Source organism: Tetrahymena thermophila (assembly GCF_000189635.1).
Source record: "Tetrahymena thermophila SB210 genomic scaffold scf_8254010, whole genome shotgun sequence".
Lineage (NCBI taxonomy): Eukaryota > Ciliophora > Oligohymenophorea > Hymenostomatida > Tetrahymenidae > Tetrahymena > Tetrahymena thermophila.
In genome coordinates this window covers 601,820-628,583 of record NW_002476013.1, presented here as the reverse complement: position 1 = coordinate 628,583, position 26,764 = coordinate 601,820, and the positions used below count along the sequence as shown (strand labels likewise).

General features: G+C 26.3%; 1 protein-coding gene across 1 annotated transcript; it reads left to right on the top strand. All coding sequences in view use genetic code 6, as the record gives it.

Annotated features, from left to right (window-relative positions):
• Positions 1 to 898: 898 nt before the first annotated feature.
• On the top strand, positions 899 to 26,764 carry TTHERM_00332070 (hypothetical protein; the record flags this gene model as incomplete). Its single annotated transcript, XM_001026574.2, has 35 exons — positions 899 to 959; positions 1,186 to 1,293; positions 1,585 to 2,316; positions 2,918 to 3,190; positions 3,265 to 3,708; positions 3,912 to 4,271; positions 4,324 to 4,399; positions 4,485 to 5,408; positions 5,672 to 6,005; positions 6,106 to 6,874; positions 7,050 to 7,322; positions 7,378 to 7,740; positions 7,872 to 8,716; positions 8,773 to 9,482; positions 9,542 to 10,043; positions 10,254 to 10,906; positions 11,208 to 13,252; positions 13,627 to 13,995; positions 14,056 to 15,441; positions 15,635 to 16,435; positions 16,554 to 17,148; positions 17,234 to 17,553; positions 17,831 to 18,096; positions 18,262 to 19,009; positions 19,065 to 19,157; positions 19,207 to 19,564; positions 19,623 to 19,885; positions 20,056 to 21,192; positions 21,242 to 21,412; positions 21,603 to 23,396; positions 23,473 to 23,894; positions 23,950 to 24,322; positions 24,378 to 24,622; positions 24,679 to 24,994; positions 25,143 to 26,764. The coding sequence occupies 35 exons, from the start codon at positions 899 to 901 to the stop codon at positions 26,762 to 26,764; spliced, it is 20,751 nt and encodes a 6,916-aa protein (XP_001026574.2).

Genomic DNA, 26,764 nt, shown 5'->3' with positions numbered 1-26,764 from the left:
TATATACTTGATTGAAACAAATAACTTTAAAAACACTAATTATATTAAATATTTTGTAATATTAAAGATAAATAAACAACTTTAAAAATTTATTATAATTTATTTGTTAAATATCATTTTTTAATCAGAAATTATTATTTTCAGTAAATTTATTTATATTTTCTTTCATTATTAAAATTACTTTATGAAGTTCTTATTTTTTTCTCTCTTTTTAAAATTCTTTCTTAAACAAAATGTTTTGAGGATAGTGTCCTATATGTTGCACCAATTAAGAAGTTAAAAATGAGTAACTTAGTAAATTATATTAAAATTAAAAAATTAACTAATTTATTATAAATAAATTATCAAAAAAATTGCTTATTTAAATAAATTTTTGTTTTTTTCATTCAAAATTATTATCTTAAAAATTCTTTGATAAAATTGTTAATGAAATTTTGAAAATAATTATAGCAACTCAAATAAAAAATTTAAGATATAAAAACTATTTAATTTAGAATTTATGGAATGTTAATTTTTATAATAAATAATAAAGATACTAACTAATATGTTTAAAAGATAATAAATAAAATATCTTTTTAAAAAATAAAGATATAAATACTGGTTACTCTATTTTATTTAGCTCTATCCTTTTAATAATAATTGGATTCAAAAAAATATAATCAAAAAACTATTAAGCAATTAATAAATAATTATAATTTCTTAAACTTAAATAGCCATTCTGAAAAATTAAAAGATTTCCTTTTAATTAATATAAACAAAATAATTTAATAAAAAAAGTATAATTAAATAAATATCAATTTATCTAAAGTATTAAAGCAAGCAGCATAATCTTTCTTAAACATATCTACTCAAATTATCACTTTATTACTGATTAAGAGATAAAAAATCAATAAATATAATGATCAAAAGGTTGCTATTACTCGTAATAGCATACATATAGCTTTATATCCTAAAGGCTGGTAATTTTTTTATCATAATAATTATTATCTTAATTCTAGATAATTTAAATCTGATTAGCTTAATTCTTACTTGAGCAGGTTTGTTTCAAACCAAAAATCATTAATTAGCTATGATTAACTAAATAATTTAAATTACTCTAATAATGAAATGAATATCTATCAGTTATTTTTATGTTTTAATGATTGTTTTATTAAAATCTTTATTTCTACTTTATATTTGAATAAGGTATCATCAATCCAGATAAAGCAGACTCTGTAGTATTAGAAAGAACTAATGAGGGAGCTATTTCTTCATACACATTTTACATGAATTTGCAAAATAGATTACCTCCATGTAAATAAATAATTATTAAAAAAAATCTAATAGAAAATAGAATGAAACTAAATTATAATATTCATTGGCTTGTATGAAATTAATTAAAAAAAAATAAAAAGATTTCTTTAGACTTTAGAATTAAAAGTTTTGATCCTTCAGTTTACTTTTTTACCAAGCAAATTTTTGTATTTTGAACTTTAATATCTACCAGAATTTATTATGAATTTAAAGTCTTTTTAATGACCACAATTATTAATATTGCGTATTTATCAATCTTTTCTGAATTTTTATTAAATATTTGATTAACAGAGAAAGGAGTGATTAAGATTACATTTCCTTCTTCAACCTTTACAGACCCTCTTGAAAATACTTCATTACAGCTCTCAGATGCAGACTTTCCATTTGTTACAACAAGCAACAATTAGGTCACAATCATCTAAAATGATGTGTTTCTAACTCAAGATGGAACTCTTACTAAAAATTATTTTACTGCATCATGGAATATGATTGAAAGGTCTTTGAAAATCACAGGAATTTCTGATAGTATTAACGCAGGATCTGTATAGATTACAATAAAATTTTTGAGGAATCCTTCTATTTCTGCTAACTAAGTATCTGGAAACTTCAAAATAGAAACATTCATCGAAACAACTCCGATTGATTAAAACTTAAGTTTTGGTAAAGTAACATTTACCTCAAGATATATCAAAAGTAATCAAATATAAATATCTAACGATGGTTCTAATCTTGGAGGATACATAACCAACTATAAATTTACCATAAGTACAGTTGTCGCTTTGCCTTCTTAGTCTTGGATAAGAGTAAGGTTCCCTAAATACCATAGTTTTGAAAATACTATATGCTAGATAGTAGAGACTCAAGAATTCTTAAACTGCTCAAATAATGGAGATAATGTTTTGATATTTTCTCCTATTTCATAAAGCCTTCCCCCAAGTTCTTATAATATTTAAATTAGAAATATAAGAAATCCTACTTCAAGTGACTTTTATTCTGACTTTATAGTTGAATTATTATTTCCAGGTAATCAATCATTTAATTTATTTTAGTACTCTAAAAATTTGCATCGACTTATCTTCAAAATTTATAATTAGTGTAAGGGATTTAATAAAAAGTTATCAAATAAATTAATATTAAATGTAAGTAAGAAAATGATTAGATAATAGCTGAATAATTTAATTATAAGAAATTATTTCTCAAAAATAAATTAAATCAATCTAAATATATTTTCAACCAAATATTAAGTATGCTTGATATTAGTTATTAAAAGCAAACATAATAAATTAAAATTAATATTAAATCAAATGAAAGAATTCATTAGAAAAATAATTAATTGTTTTTTGAAAAATTTCATCAAATAATTTAATTTAATTGAATCTGATAGAAAAATATTATAAAGTTCTCTAGATTTTTATTAATAAATATTATAAAAATCTCTAAATTTTTATTTATGCACATTTTAATAGTTTATTTAACTATTTACACACAGCTTTTATTATTTCTTATTATTTACAAATAAATTAAATCTACTGCTTAAGATTTTTAATTATTAATCTAAAGCTCTTATTTTAGTTTTAAAAAAATATTTTTAGTATTTTTAGAAAATGTTTTTTTAAATAAATAGGTACATTTAATGTGCTACAACTATTTTATAACTAAATGTCTGGCATAAATATTTAGCCTGGTTAAATTCAATCTACTTCTGTCTCTGGTAATCCTTTAAATATGAATTTAAGAATAGACTATACCATAACATTTACTCCTACAAATACAATTTAAAATCCTGGTACAATAGTTATTACCTTCCCCACATTACCTCCTACTAAAGATGACTCACAAGTTAGAACCTTTGCTTTGGATTCTTTTTGTAGAGTTATTAGCGGACTTACTCCTACACGTAAATTTATAACTAGCATATTTAATCTAAACTGGATATAATATTGAATAATTTTTTTAATATATATTAATTAGCTGGAAACGAAAATGTTTCCTGTGTAAGTTAGGGCTCATAGCTGATTATTACAAACTTTCAGACATTTTTTTCTCAACAAATTTAAGTAAAAATATTTGCTGTCAATCCAGGAAGACCAGCAATATACGGCCCTTTTGTGATTGAAACTTTTACAACTCAAAATGGTAAGAAATATAAAATAGATTAAAATACTAATGCTGGAAGCTTGGCAATATCTGAAGTCAATAGTCTTAACTACGTTCAAATTGATTTTTTTAAGAAAATGGTAAATGGTACTTTTAGTTAGACTATTCCTTTAGATTTCAGGTTATATCCTTCTCCTGGAAACGAATTACCATTAACTACAGCCTCATAGACTGGTCAAATTTCTCTTTAAATCCCACTTTTATGGAGAAATAAAGCAGCTAATTTTAATTAAAACTTTTAATAAGGCTAAAATTCAGGTAAAAATTATCATCAATTTAGATTTACATCATTTAATTTTAAAAAATATTAATTAATAACTTACATTAAGAAGCTTACTAAAATTGTTTTTATCTTTAGATAAGTTCAAATTGTATGAAATTCTTAAATTAAAAACATAAACAATTTACATTAATTTAAATATTGATTAATCAATTCAAACTTAAAAATTTTTAAAAATAAGCTGCTAAATTTGGTAGTGATCCTTCCCAGACTGTTCCAGTTAATTATAATTTAAATGTTTACAAAATATATACTCCAAAATCCTCAAATTATGCTAAATTTCCTAAAGACAATCAATATGGGCTAGGGCAATGTGATCTTCCTATATCAATAGACAGTGTTATACTTCCTCCTTTTGGAGGTAAATACTTATTTAGAGTACTTACATTTAAAAATGGTTAGCATTATGTTGATCAACCTCTTGAATAAGATCTATACGTTATGGATATTGAAATACCTCCTTTTACATCTGCAAATGTATAAACAACAGGATCTGAAAGTGGAGATACTGAAAATGTAATTATTGCTCAACTAACTACAGGTATTTCAACATAAAGTTATACTTTTTTTATAAATTTATTATTTTTAAATAGGTTTAAGTATTCCTTATGAAGGAGCCATTAATTTCAACATGACTACGAAGACTATTTACTCCGAAAACACTTCAAAGTAAATAAAAAATTTGCTTGAAACTTATTACTTTAATATTAAATGAAATTTTTATTATTTTGACATAAATATTCTAAAACTAAAGGTGGGATTTTAAGCTTGGATAAAGTATAGGTGTTGGTGTAGAAAGTAAAAATGTACCATGCTCCGTTTATATAGGTGGTAATTTATGTGGATTCCCTGACTCTGATCATCCTGATGTTCATTGTTATGTATTTTAAGGTTCAGCAATTTAAAATGTTGTCCTTTAAGTTAGAGGCTTTTCAAGAGTAATTAGCTCTGGCACAACTATTGAAATTTATGTACCAAATATTAGGTTATGTGAAGATGTAACAAAAGTTTGCTATGTTTAAATAAACTCTTCATATACTGTTGATATTTTAGATCCTTATATCCTTAACACTATTTATGTAAAAGTTGTTAACTCTGTTAATGACCCTTCAGTAGTTTCTAAGACCCCAGTAATTTAAGCAAAACCTGATTTTGGAAATTCTCTTCCATAATTTTAAGAAATTTGCGTTTCTACTCTTTGGAATTTAGGGTCTTCTTTTTATGACACTCCTTTTTCAGCAGGAGACTCTATAATTATCATTTTCCCTAGTTATAGATACACCTACAGAAGATTTGCAGTACAATCCATTACATTTAATTTTGGACCAGCTAGTGGAAGAATTTAATATATAGATTACTATCTAACAAAGGAGACTTACTATTTAATAACATTAAATAGTAATGTACCCCTTGGTAATAACTTAATTTTGAATAATATTAAAAATGCTAATGATATAATCGATTTTGGTGATGGAAACAAAGTATAAGGTGTTATTTTAAAAGGTTATTATTGGTAGTCTAAATAAAAAGCTAGATTTTTATAATGGAATAGATCTGATTAATATGTAGACGGAGGAATCCTCAATGCTTTGGTAGAAATTTTGCCAAATGAAGTACCTGGAATACCAGTTAGAGCTTAAAGTATAGATATGGAATGGGAATCAGAAGTGGTTTATAAGTAAATAAATTAAATATATAAGAAAATTAATTTTAATTTTAAAATCTTTAATCTAATTTTTTTCATTAAATTTAATATTTTTACAAGCTATGATTATTTTTTCAATATAACTAAGTACTATAATTCTTCTGAAAAGGTTATACTTAATTTAAGCGAAATAAAAATATAAATTTATTATTTTAATTTCGATTGATTTTTTTCTACTAATTTAAGAAAGGAAAGAAAATTGAATCTTTACAATAACTTTATATTTAAAAATATAGGCTGAGCTTTGTAAATTGTAGAATTATTCCAGCAGGTGGTTAAATAATGATTAAACTACCAAACAATAGTCCAGGTTATAAAAGTATTTCAGATACATGCACAATCTATTAAGGATTAACAGGAATTTCATAACTTACTCTTGATAGCAGTATTGTTTGTGCTAAAAAATTAATAGGTACTGACTTTTACCTATAAATATCTCAATTTATGCAAGTACCATAAGAAACAATGATAACTGTAATATATAGATCAACATCTCCAGTTTTTTAAGGTCCTTCTTGGAATCCTGGAAATTATTATATAACATCTAATTAGAATGATGCTCCAACTTATGTAAGATAAACATTTTAATTTTATAATTTTTATTATTTTTCAATTAAGAATAATTTAAAAATTCAGATAATTATTTTATATTTTTTTACTAAATAATAAGACAATGATTAATTTCTCAAGAGTTCTAATACCTGGTTTGGTTGTTAATGGGCCTAATATATTCCCTACTTTGGCTATGTGGTCTAGTTTTTACATTGAAGATAGACTTGCAAGAGAGGGAGATAGGGGATACTTCAAAATGTAATTTGAATCTCCATTGGCTTTTGCTAAGGGAAGCACAATGACTATTAACTTTGGTGGTGGTGTTTCTTAGCCTATTTCAATTGAGAAGGTCTATGACGTAGACGATTTAGTTATGCAAGGTTACCTCTATTGTACTATTGATGGGGATATTTGTGAAGATTGTATCATCACTGGAAATGTTGTCACTCTATTACTTCCAAAATCTTTGAAATTAGATGGCATTATTGCTAACAAATAATATTTACTTTAAATTGGATATAGAGGTAACGATGACAGCTCTACAACAAGAGATGGATTTTTAATCAATTAGGCTGGAACTTATATCCTTTCCGTTGACATATCTGATGGTTCAAAATAGGTTAGTGCTTAAAAAGCATACAGAAATTTGCCTCCATCTTTCCGTAATTTTTGGGTTTATAGTGTAAACAAGATGAATACTGACATTACAGATGTAAGATGCTTTAATGGTGGTACTAACATATGCGGAATGAGCGTTTTTATCTTCTACTTTAACCACTTTGGTATTCCAAAATCATACATTGCTGGTAGCCAAAGCACAAAAATAATTTTGGAATTCTCTACTCAGATTGATACTATTTTTTAGAATGGTTTTGATTCTGCTCTAGGTAAATTTAATTTAAACTAAACTTAAAATTTTTAATGAAATAAATTTTATTTATTGAAAAAAACTGTTTTATTCATTCTAAAAACCTTAAAAATTAATTTTAAATATGAAAAAAAATAGAAAATTAAAAAATTTAATTCTCATTTATTTATAATTTTATTACTTTATTAAAAAAGGAAAGGGATTACCTCAAAGAACCGAAGTTCCTTGTGAAGGCAAAAAGATAAGTATTTTATCTGGTTTTGATAAGTTAAGCTGCTAGTTGTATTTAGGAACAAAACCAAACCCAGCTTAAATAATAATAACAAATTTTGATGAAATAATAAGCAATTTAGACCCAAAATTTACTGATGACTATGAAATTCATATCCCAAACGTCTTTAATCCTTCAGCTGTTAAAGAAGTTCTTTAAGTCAATATGAGAATTGAAACCACATTTTTTTCTAATGGTATTTTTATTTTAATTTGATACAAATAGTAGTTAACTTAAAAATCATCAAATAGGTATAACTAGACCCATTTATGAAAACAGCTATATTTTAGTTAACATGACAAACTAAATTCTTTCAGTACCATTTCACTAAAAGCCTGTTTTTGTTGACCTTACTTCATCATGCACTCCTACCTTCTCACAAACTATAATTGACACACCAAGTAAGCTCTATGTTTGTTTCTAAACAGGGCCTCATAAACTTTAACCAGGAGACCACATTTTGTATTAATTCCCTTAAACTTGGATTATGCCAAGGATAGATCTCTGCTCATTATTTAGCTTTCCTTCTGCTGTAAAATGCGATAGTTATGACTCAGCTAAATAAATTCTAATACACATCAATGGACCAGTAAATCCAGGCACTATGATATCAGGTTTTTATTCTAAATTTTATAAAAAATAAAAGTTTAAGTTCATATCTAATAAACTTAATAAACTCATTTATATAAGAAATATGATTTAATATCATGATTATAGTAAAATATTTACTTTTTTATTATAATAGGATATATTAATATGAATACTCCTCCTTATGCTGCATTAAATCCAACACCTTAACAAATTTAAGGATATACCTATTGGAGATCACGTATAATTTCTTGGTTTCAACTTGGCAATTTTGTTTAAACATTAACTCCTCTAACTATTCCAAATCCACAAATGTTGGTAACTGCTTCATCAACAGTTTAAGGTGAAATATCTGAGTATACGATACGTTACGATGTTTTGAGAGATATTCCAAATGGAGGATGTATATAAATCATCATACCATCAGATTTCTAAGGTTTAAATAAAGAAACCATTTGTAGAAATGCTATTTTATAATCATCCGATTTTGATCCTTATGGTTATTAATTTAAATGTGATTATATTGCAGGTTCACCCAATTATCTTTTAGTTCATTCTTTTGGACCTTTTAAACTTGATTTCACTGACCCCATAAATGGATTCTAGAAAAGAAATGGAACAACATTAGTAGTTAACTTTAGAGTTCAAAACCCTATGGTTGCAAAGCCAAGTTAGTGGGAAATTAAGCAATGGTACTTAAAAGAAGTTCCTTTGAACTATCTTGTAGCTACAGGAAAAACTGACTCTCCATCTTTATAGCCACCTGTTAAAATTTAGTTGTGGGAAAAGTTATTGTAAACTAGAAATAAATTATATACTGAAGACATAGGTCCTTTGGAATTTTTAATAACAACTCCCTCAAGCCTTCCTGCTGGCTCTTTTATTACTGTTTAAATGCCACCTAGTTTTAAAAAATAAACAGATTCACAACTCTATTGTTATTTCGACCTTTCAGTTTACTACAATAATTAACTTCCATCTAAAACATGCAAAATTGACACAGTAAAAAAATATAATTTTATACAAATTTAATCAGAATTTTTTGTTTTAATTTAAAGAATAATTTAGTAACTATCTAGACTCCAGATTAATTGTATTTAGATCCATACTTGGCTGCAGCAGGAGGATCTATTCCAGCAAACACAAAATTGATGATAGTTATAACCACTTTAGATAATTATTATGGACAAAATGGTATTATAATGCCAACTTAGTCTGGGTTTTATGATTTTTAGATAACATTCCCAGGCTCAACTTAAGCAACTGCAACTAGAACAATATATATACCACATAAAAATTATTTTACAATATTTGAACCTACAACTTTGATAAACAATCCTAATGAAAAAACTGTGATTGAGTTGATCGTTTAACCAAAAGTTTCTGCTAGTACACTCATTTTATATGTGCCTGTTGTAGATTAAGAAGGAAATGACTTATTTGATGAAGATTTGGGACTAGAAAAAATAAAAGGTCCTGGAATTAATAATATCAATTGCTAGTATCATATTTATCCTAGTGGTCCTTCAACTAGCTTAAATTGCTAATTAATTAGAGGTGTAAAAGCCACAAAAATGCATGCTTAGATACAGATATCAGGTATTTCTTTTAATTCAGGGACAACATACTCAATTTAAATTGATGAAATTACTAATCCTAACATTCTAACTGATGACAGACATGTTTACATGATTTTAGAAGGGTATTAATCAACAAATTTGGTGACTTCATAAATTAATTATGATTTTTCTTTCAAATATATATCTACGTAAGCAAATTAATTCAAATCATATTTTCATTTTAACTTTTTAACAAAATAAAATTTAGCCCAGAAGTTATTTCATTCAACCCTGATCCCACTGCAGTTCCTGGTTCTCAAAAATATCCAAAAGTTATCATGGGAGGTACAGGAGCAGGGCCTAATGAGTCAAATATTATTTATGAAGTAACCTGGGATACTAAAGATTTAATGAAAGGAGGAAACGAATATTATGATTACTTTATCATTGAATTCCCTTAATATGCTTTCAACAAATAGCCAATAACTGTAAGTTGTACATTATCATTTTGCAAGTTACTCAGAGGTTGGAACTGGGTTATTTGGAAATTTAACTCAATTACTTCAAAAGGCTCTACTATTACTATGAAAATATAAGGACTCGAAAATGTTAAAATCTCAAGCAAAACTGTGCATTTAATTGGATATACTGTAAAAAATAGAGTTTTAATAAATAAGCAATATTTTTAGCCTTTAGACCCTGTTACTCCTATTACTCCTTCTGTAGGAGATTTTACTATTGATGTTCCAGATTATCCTAATAAAAATAAGGTAAATTAGAATTTTCAAAAAAAACTAAATATTTGTTTTGATTATATTTTCAAGAAAAGAGTAAAAAATTTGTTTTGAAATATTTATTATGATTTGTTTATAAAAATAACTTTTTGTAAAAAAATTTAAGATAAATTTTTTAAATTTATTTATTTGCGCGAAAAAATTAATGCTCTTTGTAAAAATTTATTAAAATAAAAATGAAAATAGGTACCTAAAAACAAAATGATGAGATACTTATTTAAAATAAAATTACCAATATAACTGGAAAAAGATAAAGGATTGATAGACATAAAGATACCCTCAGGTTTTACACCAGAGCCTTACTGCTAGGATCATTTAGCATATCCTTTTGTTTATTCATATGATTACATAAGTTGCTCTTTAACTCCATCAATTAATGGATATACTATCAGTGGTTATGATAATATTCCTACAGGAACTATTATTTAAGTTGAAGCTTGGATAACAAATCCTAATTCATAAGTTACAACTCCCACATTTAATGTTGATATTTATCAAGATTCATAAAGACAATTAATACTAACATCATTCAATGCAAATGGACCTTAGATTTGGGATTACACTCCTTTCAGTACAGCCAAATATTTATCAGAGTATAACACATTCATCAGTAAAGGATCTTTTGGAGATTTTAGATTCATTATTTCTGGAGTTACATTGACTGAAAATGATTACCTTACGTTAGTCTTCCCTAACAATGATGTTTCTGCTTTAGGATAAACTAACCTATAATGTGGATTTAATAATTTTGAAGCCTCAATGTGTATAGTTTAGTAATAGTCCCCACTTACAATTTAAATATTTGGGCCTGTAGAAAATCCTTTAGCTGCATCAACTAGGTACTTTTGATAAATTTTAATATAAAAATATTTTTAGTTTGTTTTTAACAATTTTTTTGATTTTATTTCAACTCAACAAGGAATACTTGAAATAATTTTTAAAATGAAAAAAAAACTTTATTTTTAAACTTGCATAAAGTTTTAAATTTGGTAAATATAAGCAATATTCTTTGAAAAATAAATGAATAAATAATATTTTGAATTATATGCAAATAATTAGTAAATTTTCACTTTGGAAATAAATAAGTTTTTTAATTTTCCCCATAAATTTTTTATTAAATATTTTAAACTTTAAAAATAGCTATACCATTTTTGTAACTGTTTAAAATGGAGCTTAAATGGGGTTGTAATATACAAAAAGTGGATTAACATTCTTTAAAGTATCTGCAAGCTCCTCTCCTAATCCAAGTGACTTTACCACAACCTTCTTTACAATTTATCCATAAGAGAATTTCCCTAATTTAGCACAACTGCAAATAACTTATGAGAATGCAAATAAATTGGCAGATTTAATTATTAACTTCTCCACTTCAGTGAATGTTCCAGCTAACGGAAGGATTGTCGTTTCTTTCCCAATTTATTCTGAAGATCGTTCAATACAAATTTTTGATATGTACTTAGGTAAGACAGGGTTAACTCCTGGCTCTATAATTGATTGCACATTTATTTAATCAGTCTCTTCGTTGAATGGATGCACAATTGATTCAGATTTTAATAAGGTTTCAGTATCATTTAAATTAACTAATTCCCTTAATGGATAGGCTACTTTACTAATAAATGATATTCTTCTACCTTCAAGCAGCGGAGGGACAGGATAAATTCCTATAGAACTCTATACTTAAGATAGTATGGGAAATATTCTTGAAGCTTAGGTATTTGATGAATTTTTAACACCATTTTTAGTTTCTAATGATCCTACTCCTTAAACAGCATCAATAACTGTTAACTAAGATTAATACACTATTTAAAATATAAATATTGGTATTTCAGTAAACTCTTATAGTCCTCTAAATGACAGAATAGTAGTAAAATTCCCAATTGGCTATGATTTGAGTATGATATTATTAAAAGTAGGGACAAAAAATTATGCTGCTTCTGAATTTATTGCAATAGGAAATGTTTTAATAATTAGATTAGACTCTAGCTGGAACACTGACATAATAAATAATATTGTATTATCGAATGTCAAAAACCCTAAAATTTAACCAGCAAGCCAAATAATCTATACCTATGTTGTTATAGGATATGTTTATACAAGTGTTTATACCTCCACAATTCCTTCAGTTTCAATAAAAAAATTCACATCACCATCATTGAGTCTTCCAACTCACAGTTCAAACTAGCATCCCATCGGAATATAAATTATAGCTACTCCTACTGAAACAATTTATGGACCTAACACAGTTTATTTTGTTTCTCTAAAGAACTCATTATCTGTTAGCTCTATTAGAAATGGCTTAAGCTTGCCCTGTGAAAGTAGTAGTGAGCCAGTATATTGTTAAATAAACTCAAGTGCATCTTATGGATATATTGATTCAAATCCTGTAATCTACATTTATTAAGCTCCTGATTCTACTCCTTCTAGTCCTTTAAGCATAACTATCTATAATATTTAAGAATATATCGGTAAATCTTAAATAACAGTTGATTTTGGTGCTATAGATATTAACACTAATTAAGTAACATATCTCAATAATTTAAGTCCAATCAATATTGGTACTTCTGCAAAGACAGTCAAAAATGATGTAGTTGTTTTATCTACCACAGGATCAATTTAAGATTAAACAACTATTACATTAACATAAACTAATCCTTTATTCATAGCTGGAACTAAAATAGTTTTTATGAGTGATACTTTACCTATGAATTCTTTATCTTATACCCCAACTGCATCAATTAAAGGATCATCTTCATCTTGTAATATTAATAGTAATGACTTTGTAGTTACTTGCACATTAGCTTCAGATATAAGTATACCTTTTGACTTAGAACTCAAAAACTATCCTGTTCCAACAACTAGCATATTGTAAACCTAAAGAGCTTTCAATTTGATAGGCTATGAAGGTGCAACTACAAAAAATGTATTCTAATTTACCAACATTTAATTTTCTAATTTTGCAGCTTCATCAACTCTCTAAAGTGTTTCTTCTGTTCAAATATCAGATCAATAGATAGATATCTAATTTAAAACATAATATATTGTTCCTGCTTTAGGTTAAGTTGAATTAGAGCTTGCTTCTACACCTGTAAAAACAGGATTTTATTATTCTATTCCACCTTCGACTCTTTCTCTTTTTATCAATCAGCCTACAATATCCTTAGCTGGCTCTAAAGTAATTATTAAAGGTAAACATTATTTTTAATTTGTATCATAAAAATAGTCAAAAAAGATATAAAAAATTTATTAAGCTAATAAAAAGAAATAGAAAGGGATTAAAATCTCCAAAATAATATTCCATAGGGGAGTTAATATGTGTGGTTTTATATTATGTTTATATATTTAAGTCACACATAAAAATCCCATATATTTTTGAAAAGCCACATAAATTAGACCCCATAAGAAATATTTATAATCTTCCTAGATATAATTTTTAAGTTAAGTTAATATATGTTCAAAAAAATAATTTTAAACAAATCAAAGAAGATTTTAAGAAATTGATAAATTAATATTTTAAAATAATTTATAAATAAAATTAATGAAATATTTTAATGGAAAATAGATTTTTATTAAATGAAGGCAGGAACATATAAATTTAGTATTTATTTTGAAGAATAACCATTACCATAAGTAAATAAAATTAATACTAAGTGTAATTAACAATTGATAGAGAGCTAAACTGTAATTCAGTCTACTAGCAGCTATTCTCCAATTGGGGATACAATTGTTATTAATAAGTTGTTTAAAGCAGACAGTGAAGTTATAGTATTTGATTTTACCACAACAAATGTTGTATAATCTCCAGGCTTTATTGCCATCAAATTCGACATTAATATTTAATCTCTTATATTTAACACTATGGTAGTAAACTACATAAATTTCTTAAATTTACCTTAATTTACAGTAAATGCTGACACTCTTTACATCAAAAGTAATTAAAAAAATAAATTTAATATAAAATAATTTTTATTTTTTAACTAAATAAATTTAGATTTTAACACTATTTCAGCTGGATTAATTTAATTAAGGATTTATTTCAAAGGAGGAAGTACCCCAAGCAAAATAATTTCAATAATCAGTTTCGATAAAACTTTTAATATAGTTGACAAAATAACATCCCTGTAAACAATTTAATCTAACACTTTCTTCAATTAAAATACTGTATCTCCTTTAAGATCTTTAAATTATATTGATTACCATACAATTGGTGGAGCCTATTAGGCAATAAAATTTCGTATAAAATTGCAATCATCGTTTAATCCTGCAGCAGAGCAATTATTTATTACTTTCCCATAATAAATGCAAACAAATCTAATAGCTTTGATGAGCAGCTAAATTAGATTTAAGTGCAACATTAAAAAGGCTTTCTAGAAAAATTAAAACTATCGTGCAAGAAGATGCTATTTACAGAAATATTCTGATATATTTTTAATAATTTAAGACTTTAACTTTAACACAAATGATGTTTTTGATATTTCTATAATAAAAATTGGAGATACTAAATATTAATGGCAGTTACCATCAACAGCGATGATTTACTACTTTTTAATTGATAAAACAGAACTAAAATCTATAAGTTAATCAACAATCCCAACTATTTATTCTACTGATTCAATTTAAATGGAGATATTTTCATAAGTTGCTAAAAATGCATATTTCCGTAACTTTGATGGAACAGTTAGTGCTTCGACTCTTTATAACATTCAGTTTGCACTAAGCTCTGGATATGATTTCATTGACATTGAATTTCCTCTATTAGTAGACTAGGGAACCTCACAATTAACGATTTTCAACCAAAATCTTGGAGTGTCAACAATAAATAATGGTTTTTCTTTCCCCTGTGAAGATAAAGCAAATAACCTTGGAACTAATGTGAAATATCGCTTATTTTATGGCTAAAGTATTTTGTAAAATCCATCAAAAATAAGAATCCTTTAAACTTCGTCAAGTACAGTGAATATCAATATAGCAACTTTATTAAATCCATCATTATTAAATTAATATGTCTATTTAAGAGTAAAAACAGGATACGTAGATGGTAGGCTAGGAAATGTACTTTACTTACCTTATGCAGTTTTTACATTAGCAAATAACCCAGTTAATTAAGTACTCCCAACTCCCACTTTTTCTCCATCTTAGGCATCTTCAGTTATTACTATTTCAATTAACAGTTTACCTTTACTAAAGCAAATGACTGTTAGCAGCCAATCTTCTTTGAAATTTGAATTTGAAGATTATTAATATTCCCCTCTCATGAATGTTGCTAACACATAAACAGACTTTTAAACTAAAAAATCTGCATTCTTTTCATTTAAAACGAATGCCTTTACACCTTATTCTATGAATGTTATGTAAATTAAAACTCCTCCTATAATAGGTAAATTTAATTAATATTTCTCAATTAAATGATTTATGTAAAAACTTATTCAATTTTAAAATTTCAATGATATAGCACTACCCAAACCAAATTTTAAAATAAAAAATTTCTATTATGTTGATTAGTTTTCTTTTAATTAAATTTCAAATATTTAATTAACAAAACCAATTCTTCTCATATTATTTAATTATAGGCTCTTTTAGCTACAAATATAAAGTAAGTGAAATTAGAAACAGAAAAGTTAGATAAGTTTTTAGCTTATCTTCATCAGTGAATTTGACTCCAGGAGGAAAGTTTATTGACAATGCTTCAATTTCTGCTTCAAACCTTAAAATTTAATATCCTAATACACTTTATTAAATTAAATATGATTTATAATAAGACTAATTTAAAGGAAATGTGATTAATTTAAAACTGCCATTTTAGTATACTGTTCTTTCGACTTCTACATGCAAACTCTAGTAGTATTCAAATAAAGGAACAATATAATCAACATGCACAGCTGATGTTCCTAATAATAGCTTTATTATCTAGCTATAATAAGACTTAATTAGTGTATAAACATTTTAAATACTATTTTATACAATTAACCCATCTACAGTTGGAATGACTGGATAGTTTACAATCGATTTATATACTGATATCACTAAATCACAAAAATAACACACAGAAATAATTAATGGAGTAAATATTGTTAATGAAGCAGAACTTTAAATTAGGTTGCTTTAACCATTTTCACCAATTAAGTTTTGTTAGAAAGATGAGACTTGTCCTTTGAGATTCACTATTTAATTAGGGTCAAATCTAGTGAAATAGAGTGACTCAATTGTAATAAATACAAATAATTATATCAACAAAATGGTTTCTCTGTAAAATAGTATCAAAGAACTAGCTTGTTGGATAAATGATTATGCATCTTACTTTTGCTACCAAGATGTCTCAACAAATTAAATTATTGTATTAGCTCCAGCTAATACAGATGTTACATCAGGAGGTAATTATAAAAATTGAATTCATTTAATTCTATTTTATTGATTAAAAATTTGATTTTTATTTAATAAATAGAATTTGAATTTAAATTTATTAAAAATTTTTCTTTTAAACTAAAAAAGTGGTGCTTCACATTTTAATTTAATCATGGAGAGATCCTAAATACTCTAATACAAACAGAGATTTTATTTTACTACCTTCTTACATTGACTTTTTAGATAATTCTTCTATTTTTAAAGACGTAATTGTTTACGAATAACATGGAACTAGTTAAACACCAATTAAAAAGAATTGGTAATTTGTAAACAAGGCTTTTTATTCAGATAATCCTGCATACATTTGCTCTTACACAACTACTACAGATAAAGAAACAATTCTAAAAGCTAGGTTTTAATTCCCTCCTAGTATAGGAATAAATAGTGCATTAGTAACAGAACCTAACTGGGGACGTATTGTCATCTATTTAGAAACAAGTAATGAAATAAAAGAAAGTTTAATACCTTTCAATTTAGAAAGTAGATTTGTTAAAGACGGATAGTAAATTGATTGTATTTGTGACTCATGTAGTTATGGTAGTTTCCTTTGCTATATTTAGTATGGTGGTAACGATATCACTTCACCAGTTTCAATTACAATATAGCCTTAACAAAATATTATTGGTTAGTCTGTATTTTAATTTTATTTCCCAAAAATTAAACTTCCACCTGTAGACAAAAGGTATAAAATAGCTTAACTAAATTAGAATTATAATTTAAAATGACTTCAGTTTTTTTATTTTTGATTTAATTTTATTAAAATTAAGATATGTAAGAATGGGTATTAAAGCACTTTAGTATGATAGCAGCAAAAAAAGATCAATAACTGTATTAGAATACCTTAATTAATACATTTTATATACAACTTTACCTCCTCCATCAGTTGATCCTAAAATTAATTTATCATATCCATCTGGCCATAGAGTTGGTGATCCTCTAACAGTAACATGGCAATATAATATTCCTTAATAGTAGTTATAAAAAACAAGAGACAGAGTTATAATAACTACTACCACTCAAGACATGATTATTGAGCATCCCCACAATCCTGGTGGTCCTTTATTTACTACATCGTCAGAAGGAAAAGGTATTAAAATTTATTAAATAATGTATTTTCTAATATTTTTATCTTGTTGTACCTAAATTCAAAAAAAATTTCAATTTATACATTTAAGAATAAATTTAAAATGAAATGGGTTGGGATGTGATATCAATTTTAGAGAAATTATAATTTATTTTTAAATAAACTTTTTTGAAAAGATTACTAAGATAAAAAATTTATTTTAGAAAAAAAAGAGTTATTTAACTAACATATAAAAATAAACAGTTTAATTAATTTGAATCTTTATAATTTGAATAAAAAGTTTGGATTTATCCTCTGGTAAAATGGCTTGAAATTGAGTTAACTACGAATTTGTCTGTTGGTACTAAAACAGTTACAACTTTCAACTTTAAAAATATGCCTTATTAAATTACAAATGGCGTTGACTATGAGCTTTACACTTATGCAGATGGTGAAACTAGAAACATCTAATAATATAACAATATACCTTACGCAGCCCCTCATCCTTTATATGCAAAAGCTTTCTAGTTTACAGTTTTATATATATCTTAACCTAATACTCTCACAGTAATCAAACTTAAATTACAGTTTTCTACTCAAATAAATTTTAGCTTATGTTTATAATCATAAATTAAAATTTTTCACAAATTAATATTTATAACTATTTTATATTAAATTAAACTCAAAATTTTTAAATATTCTAAAAATATTTAATTTATTTTAAATTTATAGTTCACTTTTAGACCTTATAACAAAATTCCTATTGGAGGTTATATTTCAATTTATTGGGGTAAAATAAATCCTTCTAGTCCTACTGAAACCGATTGGGTTTTCCTTAATACTTACTGTAGGATAATAAGTGGATTACAGGATGCTTCATGCAATATTATTCCTTAGGATATGAGAATATAAATTTATGGATTCACCCGTGAATATGATCCAAGTAGAGATGGAATGATTAAGTTTGACTTGCAAGTTTAAAATAGTGGTTCAGCTGGTAACAGATAAAACTTTTAGTTAACAATTTATTGGGATTAATCTGGATTTAATAATAGATAATAACTACCTTCTACATTACCTAAAGATAGACATATTATCGATGAGGACTTAGCTTATACTGATTTAAATATTTTATATACAATACTTCTTAAATTAAATTTATTAGAAAGATATCAAGAGCCTATTCCTGTTTGTGGTGGAAGTAGAGGGCCTATTTAACTCAAATTTTAATTCAGAAAAGATTATAAATATCCATTTGATTTTATAAGGATAGATTTTTTTAAATAAATCCTTCCTTTAGGCGTAGGAGAAGAGTTAATCTGCTACTTTATTGATACAACTAATCCAAAATTGAATTATGTTAAAACCTTTAGATGTGATTTAAATTCACTAGGATAAATAGATGCCTTCGTACCAGAAGAAACTGATCTTAAATCTGACAGACCTTATATTCTTTACATTACAGCTAGGTCTAGTTTATGTAAAGCAAATTTATAAATTAAACTTATTACATAATAAATTAATGTTATAATTAGTAATTAATTGGGGAGTTTAAATTGGCTCTCCTTCTGGAATTAAATGGACAAGAATTCAAACTATGAATGAATAGACAGGCATTTATAATGAAGGTAATCATATTTAATATATTAATGAATAAGCATTTTTTTTTTGAAATAGTTGCTTGGATTGAGGCTAAAATTCCTCCTTGCACTTTTGACCCTAACAACTTCAGAGTTTACGCTATGAGCCATGAATATAATACTCTTGATTACTCTACTTAAGCTGCAGCATAGTAAAATGCTGAAGATTATTTGTATAACTTCATTAATGTTACTCTATCAGCTAATAATCCAATTGAATCAGGTTCATTATCAAATAATAAGAGAACTCGTATAATTTTTGAATTCATGACTCACAACGAGATATTTGCAAGCTGGGATGAAGATGTCACTGGCAACAAATATACTACAGCTTAGCCAGCTGGATGTGGCGGTATGTATAATGGCGTCAATTATTTCACACCAGCAGATTCAGTGTACATTTTATAAAAATTATTTTATTTTAAAGTTAATAATTTTATTATCATATAAAAGAGCTGTTCAATGTACTATTCTTCCAGCTGCTGGTTAATCTCTTACCACTCCAAGCATTATAATAATGGAAAATCATCCAATCATTGCCCCAAATTCTATTTTCAATATAGGACTTTCAAGAATTAGAAATCCAAATTAACTAGTTGATGGAACTGTTTTCACTTAATATGGATATAAAAAATACAGTAAAAACAAGCCTTATCAGACCTCTGCTCATATTAGAATAACAATTTAGCAAAAATAATCTGATGGAACATTTTATCGTAATTAATTTATTTTATAAATATATTAATTATTTCTTTATTAACTGAATGAACAAATTTTTTGAAATATTTTGGAAAAAAATTTTAAAAAGTTAAATGTGAAAATATTTATCAAATTAAATTGAAAAATGAATAATTAAATATATAAATCTTTTAAATAAACAAATAAGCAATTAATTAATAATGGAGATATTATTTGATACCATAATTTTTAGAACCTATTCCTCCTACTCCATTTGATTCTTCTACATTTTCAATTCTTCATAATTCTGATGTTGTTACTACTGGCATAGGAAATATGACAGTTAATATTTATCCATTGAATATGGTTTTAAGTAGATTAAGGAGTGCAGTTGTTGTATAATACTCCTATCCATATGTACTTACTTATAAGTAGTAATGCTATTAGCACAACTATTAAATACCTTAGATCCCACATGGAAGAGTAGGATGCATGCAAGTATAGTAATCTAGATGGGTTGTCTTTTCAAACAACATTTTTACTTACACAACTGACTAGCCAGGTTCTCCTAATCCCATCCCTGCAATAAATAGATTTTATGCTGTTGATACTTCATCTTCAAGGGTTAACCCACCATTTACATACGATTATGGAAATCCAAAATCTCGCTTAAGAGGCTGGGTTTATAATGACAAAAGAACAGTTATAATAAGAACTCCTGGTTTTAAGCAAACTTATTAACAAATTTGCAATGTAGTTTTAGAAACTACAGCTCATGATAACCCTAAAAATAGAGAAGTGATTTACAGAGTCGGACTGTATTTAACAACATAAACAGATGAAATGAGAAATATTCGCTTGATAGCTCCACCTGAGTTTTAGGATATCAGACATTGCAGAGTTAAGCTAGGAGTTGTTCTAATTGATTTTAATGATATTTAAAATAAAGTAAAATGCACTGTTACTAAATTAGCTTAATATTGGACTATTGATATTACTAACTTTAAATATAAAGCTTCTTAAGCTCTAGGTTTGATTATATTAGAATTTTTAATCCACAATCCGTATGATTCCGGATGGACTAATTAATGGTAATGTAGAACTTTTGCACATAATGACCTAGAGATTCATGATTATAATTAATAAGCTAATGGAAGAACTTGGGTTGGATAGCATATTCCGTACCCTAATTTATTTAGAGTATATCGTAACACAATCAGTTTTGAAGACAGAAAAGCTGGTATAAATGACTATGCAGAATTTAATATGAGAATAATACCAAGAAATAGCCATCCATAAACAGATGATTTACAATCTACTTAAATTCAAATATGGATGCCATTAAGTAATTTAAAAAAATCATTTAAATAATTAAAAATTAAATTTAAAAATAGCCTATGATATCCCTAATGGTGGAACTAATCTTTGCTAGGTGGATCATATTTATCACTAAGATGTAGATGGACAGTATTGTTAAGTTACATCAGATAGAAAGATTTTTGTAAACACGAATAGATTCCATGGTTTGGATAAAACATGTGGTTTAGTAACATTTACTACAACAAGTAAAACAAATTTTAAAAAATAAATTCATTTTCCCTATTATATTAATTTGCTTAATTAAAATTACTACTTTAATTTATTTTTAATCAAATAATTTTATTTTTTAATATCGTTAATTCGTTCGTATTTTAAATTTTTTGATATTTTAAAATAATAAAAATTAAATTAAGAACTTTAATTTTTTAAAAATAGACGCAATTAACGATAACAATGGTATCAAAATGCCTCCTGCAGCAGGAAATGATTAATTCTAAGTATTTATTACTTCAAAAGATAAAGATGGAAAAGTTACATAAGAATATTCGAACTAAGATGCTACCACAAAACCAGCTATTTTATCTTAAATTTCTGATAAATTTGAAATTACTACTTAAGAGCATGAGTAGGGCTAGGAAGCTCGTATAATAGTTAAATTTATTTCTCCTAGGAATATTCCTGCTGGTTACGATACATCAGTAGGAATAACAGATCCTAATTTAAAAAATCCGATAGGATATATTGATGTATAATTTAACACCCTTGATTATCTGGTTTCTTACTGGCCTGGCTGGAGTAAAAATTTAGTTTATTCAACTCCTTAAACTCCATTTGCATGTAAATCTTACAATGGAGTTGTTGCAAAGTAAAACGAAAAACTAATTTGTTAAATTATACCTTCATAATCCAGTTCACCTAATATATTTTATCCTGCAACAGTGAGAATTTCTAATTTCTAAGCGATAGCTGTAGGAACTCAAGTAGAAATTCATTTGCTAAATATTCCTGGACCAGGAGTAGTTAATTAAGGATTAATGTATGTGTTAGCTTTCTAAGTAAATGGTGATGGAACAAAATTTGATATTATTGGCTCTAGCTAATATATCTTGAATTCTGTAAGTGTATTTTCTTATGATTCATGGAAAACAACTATGATAGACGTGAAACCAAATATAGTTGGAGCCTATTCTGAATGGATTTTCTATTTCGATATGCTTTATGACTTATCATCTTCTTTTAGAGGTTGCTTTGATGGGATTTTTAATCCACTTTTAACTTTTGTTCCAGGAACTTACTTCGTTTTGAAGATGCCCAAAGATTTCTAACTTAAAGATAATGGATCTATTTCTGCAACACTTGGAGGGCTTCCATTGCAAATTTGGATTTACGAAGAAACCAATTAAATATTTATGCTCAATTAAAACACTGTACCTTGTGGTTACTTTGATGTCACTCCTAAACTAAACCCCTTACGTATTTCATAAATGAGAAACTCCGCTTACTAATTTTTGAATTCCTACTCTTTAATAATCAAAACATATTCACCTCAAAGAAAATTTATTCGTGAGTACTCGTTTGGGCCTATCAATAATCCTAGTGTAGGTTAATTTGTCCTTCTTGGAATGACAGTTTCCAAGTTATTTGCAGATGAACGTTTTGTTACTTATACTTATTAATTTACACCTTCATATGATATACCTATCAATTCTGTAATTAAAATTAAGCTTCCAAACCGCTCAGATCTATCTTACCCTAATTTTGGTTCAGCTTCACCTCAAGAAGTATGCTAAGTAAGTAACTCATAGCTTTTAAGTTAATCTTCATGCTAATCTTCTCTCAGTTCTTCTGGCTTTTCTATCCAAGTATTAAAGAATATTTCTGAAAACACAAATTTATCAATATAAATAATTGGTACAAGAAACCACCCAACATACTCTCAAATTACACAACCAACTGACTTTATGATAACAATTAATAATCCTTAAGGACTTAAAATTAATGAAGGTTACTTCCCATAAATAACTTTCTTGAAAAAAAGAGATCCTTCATACTTATATCTATCAATGTTAGGAACTTCTTACTTCTAAAATGTAGCATCAGATTATACATTTACCCTTTAATCCACTTCTGATTTGCCTTAAGGCGGGTTTATTAATTTAAAATTCCCTTAAAATTATCTTGAAAAAGCTCTTCAACTCCCATCTCTTCCTAAACCAACTTAAATAACAGGTAATAAATAAATAACTTATAATTTTTGAGAATTAAGTTTTTCATTTATTGATAAATTAAATTATATTAAAAATAGGATCTTGGTCAAGTAATTAGTTAATATATTCTTCTAGTTGGTCAGGACCAGTTTCAAGCTTTTATACACTAACTATTACCCCATAGTTCACATGGCCAGCTAAAAACTCAATTTCTATTTATTTCAAATTCTTCTAGAATCCTATTACAACTATTTAAACTGGGCTTTTCGCAGCTTATACTGTTTATGATAGCAAAAACGTTGATATTACTGATCCAAATGATGCTTCTCTTAAATTTGTTTATAAGCCTCAACCTGATTTAATGAAAAGTAGTTTTGATTTTAATCCTTAAAACGAAGGCTCTCTCTCAACTTATTAAATGAAAATAACACCTTCTAAAAATATACCTAATGATTCTACTTTATAATTTAAATTTGATACAAATTTATATCCTTCTAATTTATCTTCAGCAAGCTCTTAGGTAGATTAAACTAGAAAAAATACATTAATTAACACATTTTAAATAATTTTTAAAGGTTTCTTGTAGCATTAATGGGATTGACACAACTTGCACTGTATAGAATGGAGTTATAAGCATTCCACTCAAGCAATCTTACTCAGCAAATACTATTTTAGATATTAAACTCAATAATATCATGAACCCGCCATAAGGAAAAACAAATATAGTTGGTTAAATTGTTACAGGTGATAGTGTGATACAATACAAATCAGACATTGGACCTGTTGAATCCCAAAAAACTCCTAATAATTTATAGCTTGTTAGATTAGAAACATCTTCAAACGCTTTATAGGCTAGAGCTTAATACACATTTTGTATTGAGACATATGATTAAATCTCACTAAATGATGCAGTTTTCATTTACTTCCCTAACTAATTCCCATTCAAAAGTATTTCATTTTTTATAATTTTTTTATATAAATACATTTTTTTAATCAAAAATAGGTACTTATATTTGCTCTATTACTGCTGAGCATAACACAAAAGAGCTAAACTATGCTTTAACTTCAACTTCACCAAATTGTGCTACATAAAATAGCTAAAAAAGAATTGCCATTACTGGATAAACAACAGCAAAAACTTCTTCTAACTTAGCAAGATTATGTTACAGAGTAGATGGTATTGAAAACCCTTCGATACCTGGATAAACTGATAACTTTGTGATATAAATTTATGACCAAACTAAATAAGTAATTTTAAAATTTTTATTAATAAGTTTAATTAATTCTCGTTCATCATAAAATAGGTGATAAAAAGCGAAACTTCTGGATTAACTTCAACATAGACTACACTTTCGTTTGTCAGAAAAGGATTTTAAATTATTGTAGGATCTATTCCAGATCTTCCAAAGGGTGTAGTATCAAATGACATATCAATTGAGCTCGAAATTTCAGTGAGCTATAAAATTACTGCAATACCATTCTTAAAAAACTTTGAATTCATACCTCCTGTAGTGTTATTTGATCCCACAAAAGGTTAAAGGCAATATTTTAAAATAAAGCCTTTAAATTAAGCAGTAGCAGGATAGAAATTAATTATTTGGACTAAATAAGAGGACACAAGTAAATTATAATTATTCTAAAAATATTTGAAAAATATTGAAAATTACTTTTTCTTTTCATTTTAAAATTAAATGTTTTTTTATTTAAAAGAAAAAATTTTTTAAACTTTAAATAAAAACTGAATAATTTATATTATTTTTTTAATAAGCTGAAATTAAATTCTCTGACATCCCTGATAGTTAATTCAACTTAATTGATAAGCCCTATCCCAATTCTCTAAAAGCTATTCTTTAAACAACTGTTTCCAGAACTGCTTTGCTTTCAACTTCTCTTCCTATAGAAATTAAGTTGAATTAGCCTGCCAGTTAAGTGCTAAGTATTAGTGTTTTCACTTAGGGTCATTTGTAAGATGATCAAATAGATTTTGATCCACCTATAATAGTATTCTAACCAGGAGAAATATCCTAAAAATTTCGCTATACTACAAAAGAAAAGTCAGTATCTGGTTACCTAAAACTTCAATTAGATAAGTATTATAGAAATATTTATGTTATGCCTTATGATACTATTAGTATTGAAATTTTAGACATTGATAAAGCTACTCCTTAAGTTATAAATTATTATATTGAAAGTATGGATAGAACTTATATGTATTTACGTATATCAAGCGATGAGAGTGTTACAGTTTATAGTATGCTCAGTTTGCTTGGTACAGACTACCCGACTTCCTCAGAACTGAAAAATACTACTTTAAGAGAATATAATTAGAGAAAGACAAATGTGATGGAATTTTACATGCAAAATACTAGTTTTATTGCTCCAGCAGCAAAAAATTATATTTACTATGATTCATATCTTCACTTTACTGGTTTACAAGAATAAACAGAATATGTTCTATATTTCTTTGTTGAAGATCTCTCAAATAATTAAAGTCCAGTTCTTTAATTCTAATTTACTACTTTGAAGAAACATAATCCAGTATCATTCACTCTGAGAGTAAATGATATTTTAGCTGATGACAAACTCCTAAATGCCTTTGGTCTGATCACTTCACTTCCTCCAGAAAGATTTTAGATTTAATAAAGACCAACTAAATTTAAGATTGATGGTGTTATTGAAAAACAAATTCTTGATCTAATAGAAAATGTTTCGATAGAGTACAAATTTATTTTATTATAAAATAGCACCTCTAATGAAGTTCGCCCGATATAAAAAATATTTATGTTGGATAATTAATTTGATTTATTGTAAAACGAATTAAGCTCAGGTAGTAAAAAGTAAATTCTTGATCCGAATTTCAGTATTATTAAGCATACATATGAAATGATTGTAATCCCATAAGAATTTAAATATACTCCTGTAATTCTAAATATTACCTAAGATTCTGCTTAATTCATGGTATCTTTGAAATATAAAGGAATAGGATATGCTATTGTGTAATTGACTAGTGTAAAACCACCCTTGTCTCAATAAATTAAATATGGTTTAAATTCAACAAATTATAAACTTTAAAATTCATACTTTTACTCATATAAATTCGAATTCAAAGAAAACATTCCTGAAGAATAATAAAATATCACTCATATATTTTAATTTACTGAATTAATGGATAACTCGTAATACACAGCTTACTTTGTTGGTGAAAATAATTAATTAGTAAATCCAGATCTAATGGATTCTTCTAAAATTATTAAAATAGAATTTAAAACTAAAAGAGAGGAAATATCCATACCAAAATGGTTTAGAGCAAATTACATTTATTCATAATTGTTAACTCCAAAACAGGTACTTACAGCAATTATTTCGATCATATTCTTTTTGGTAATATGA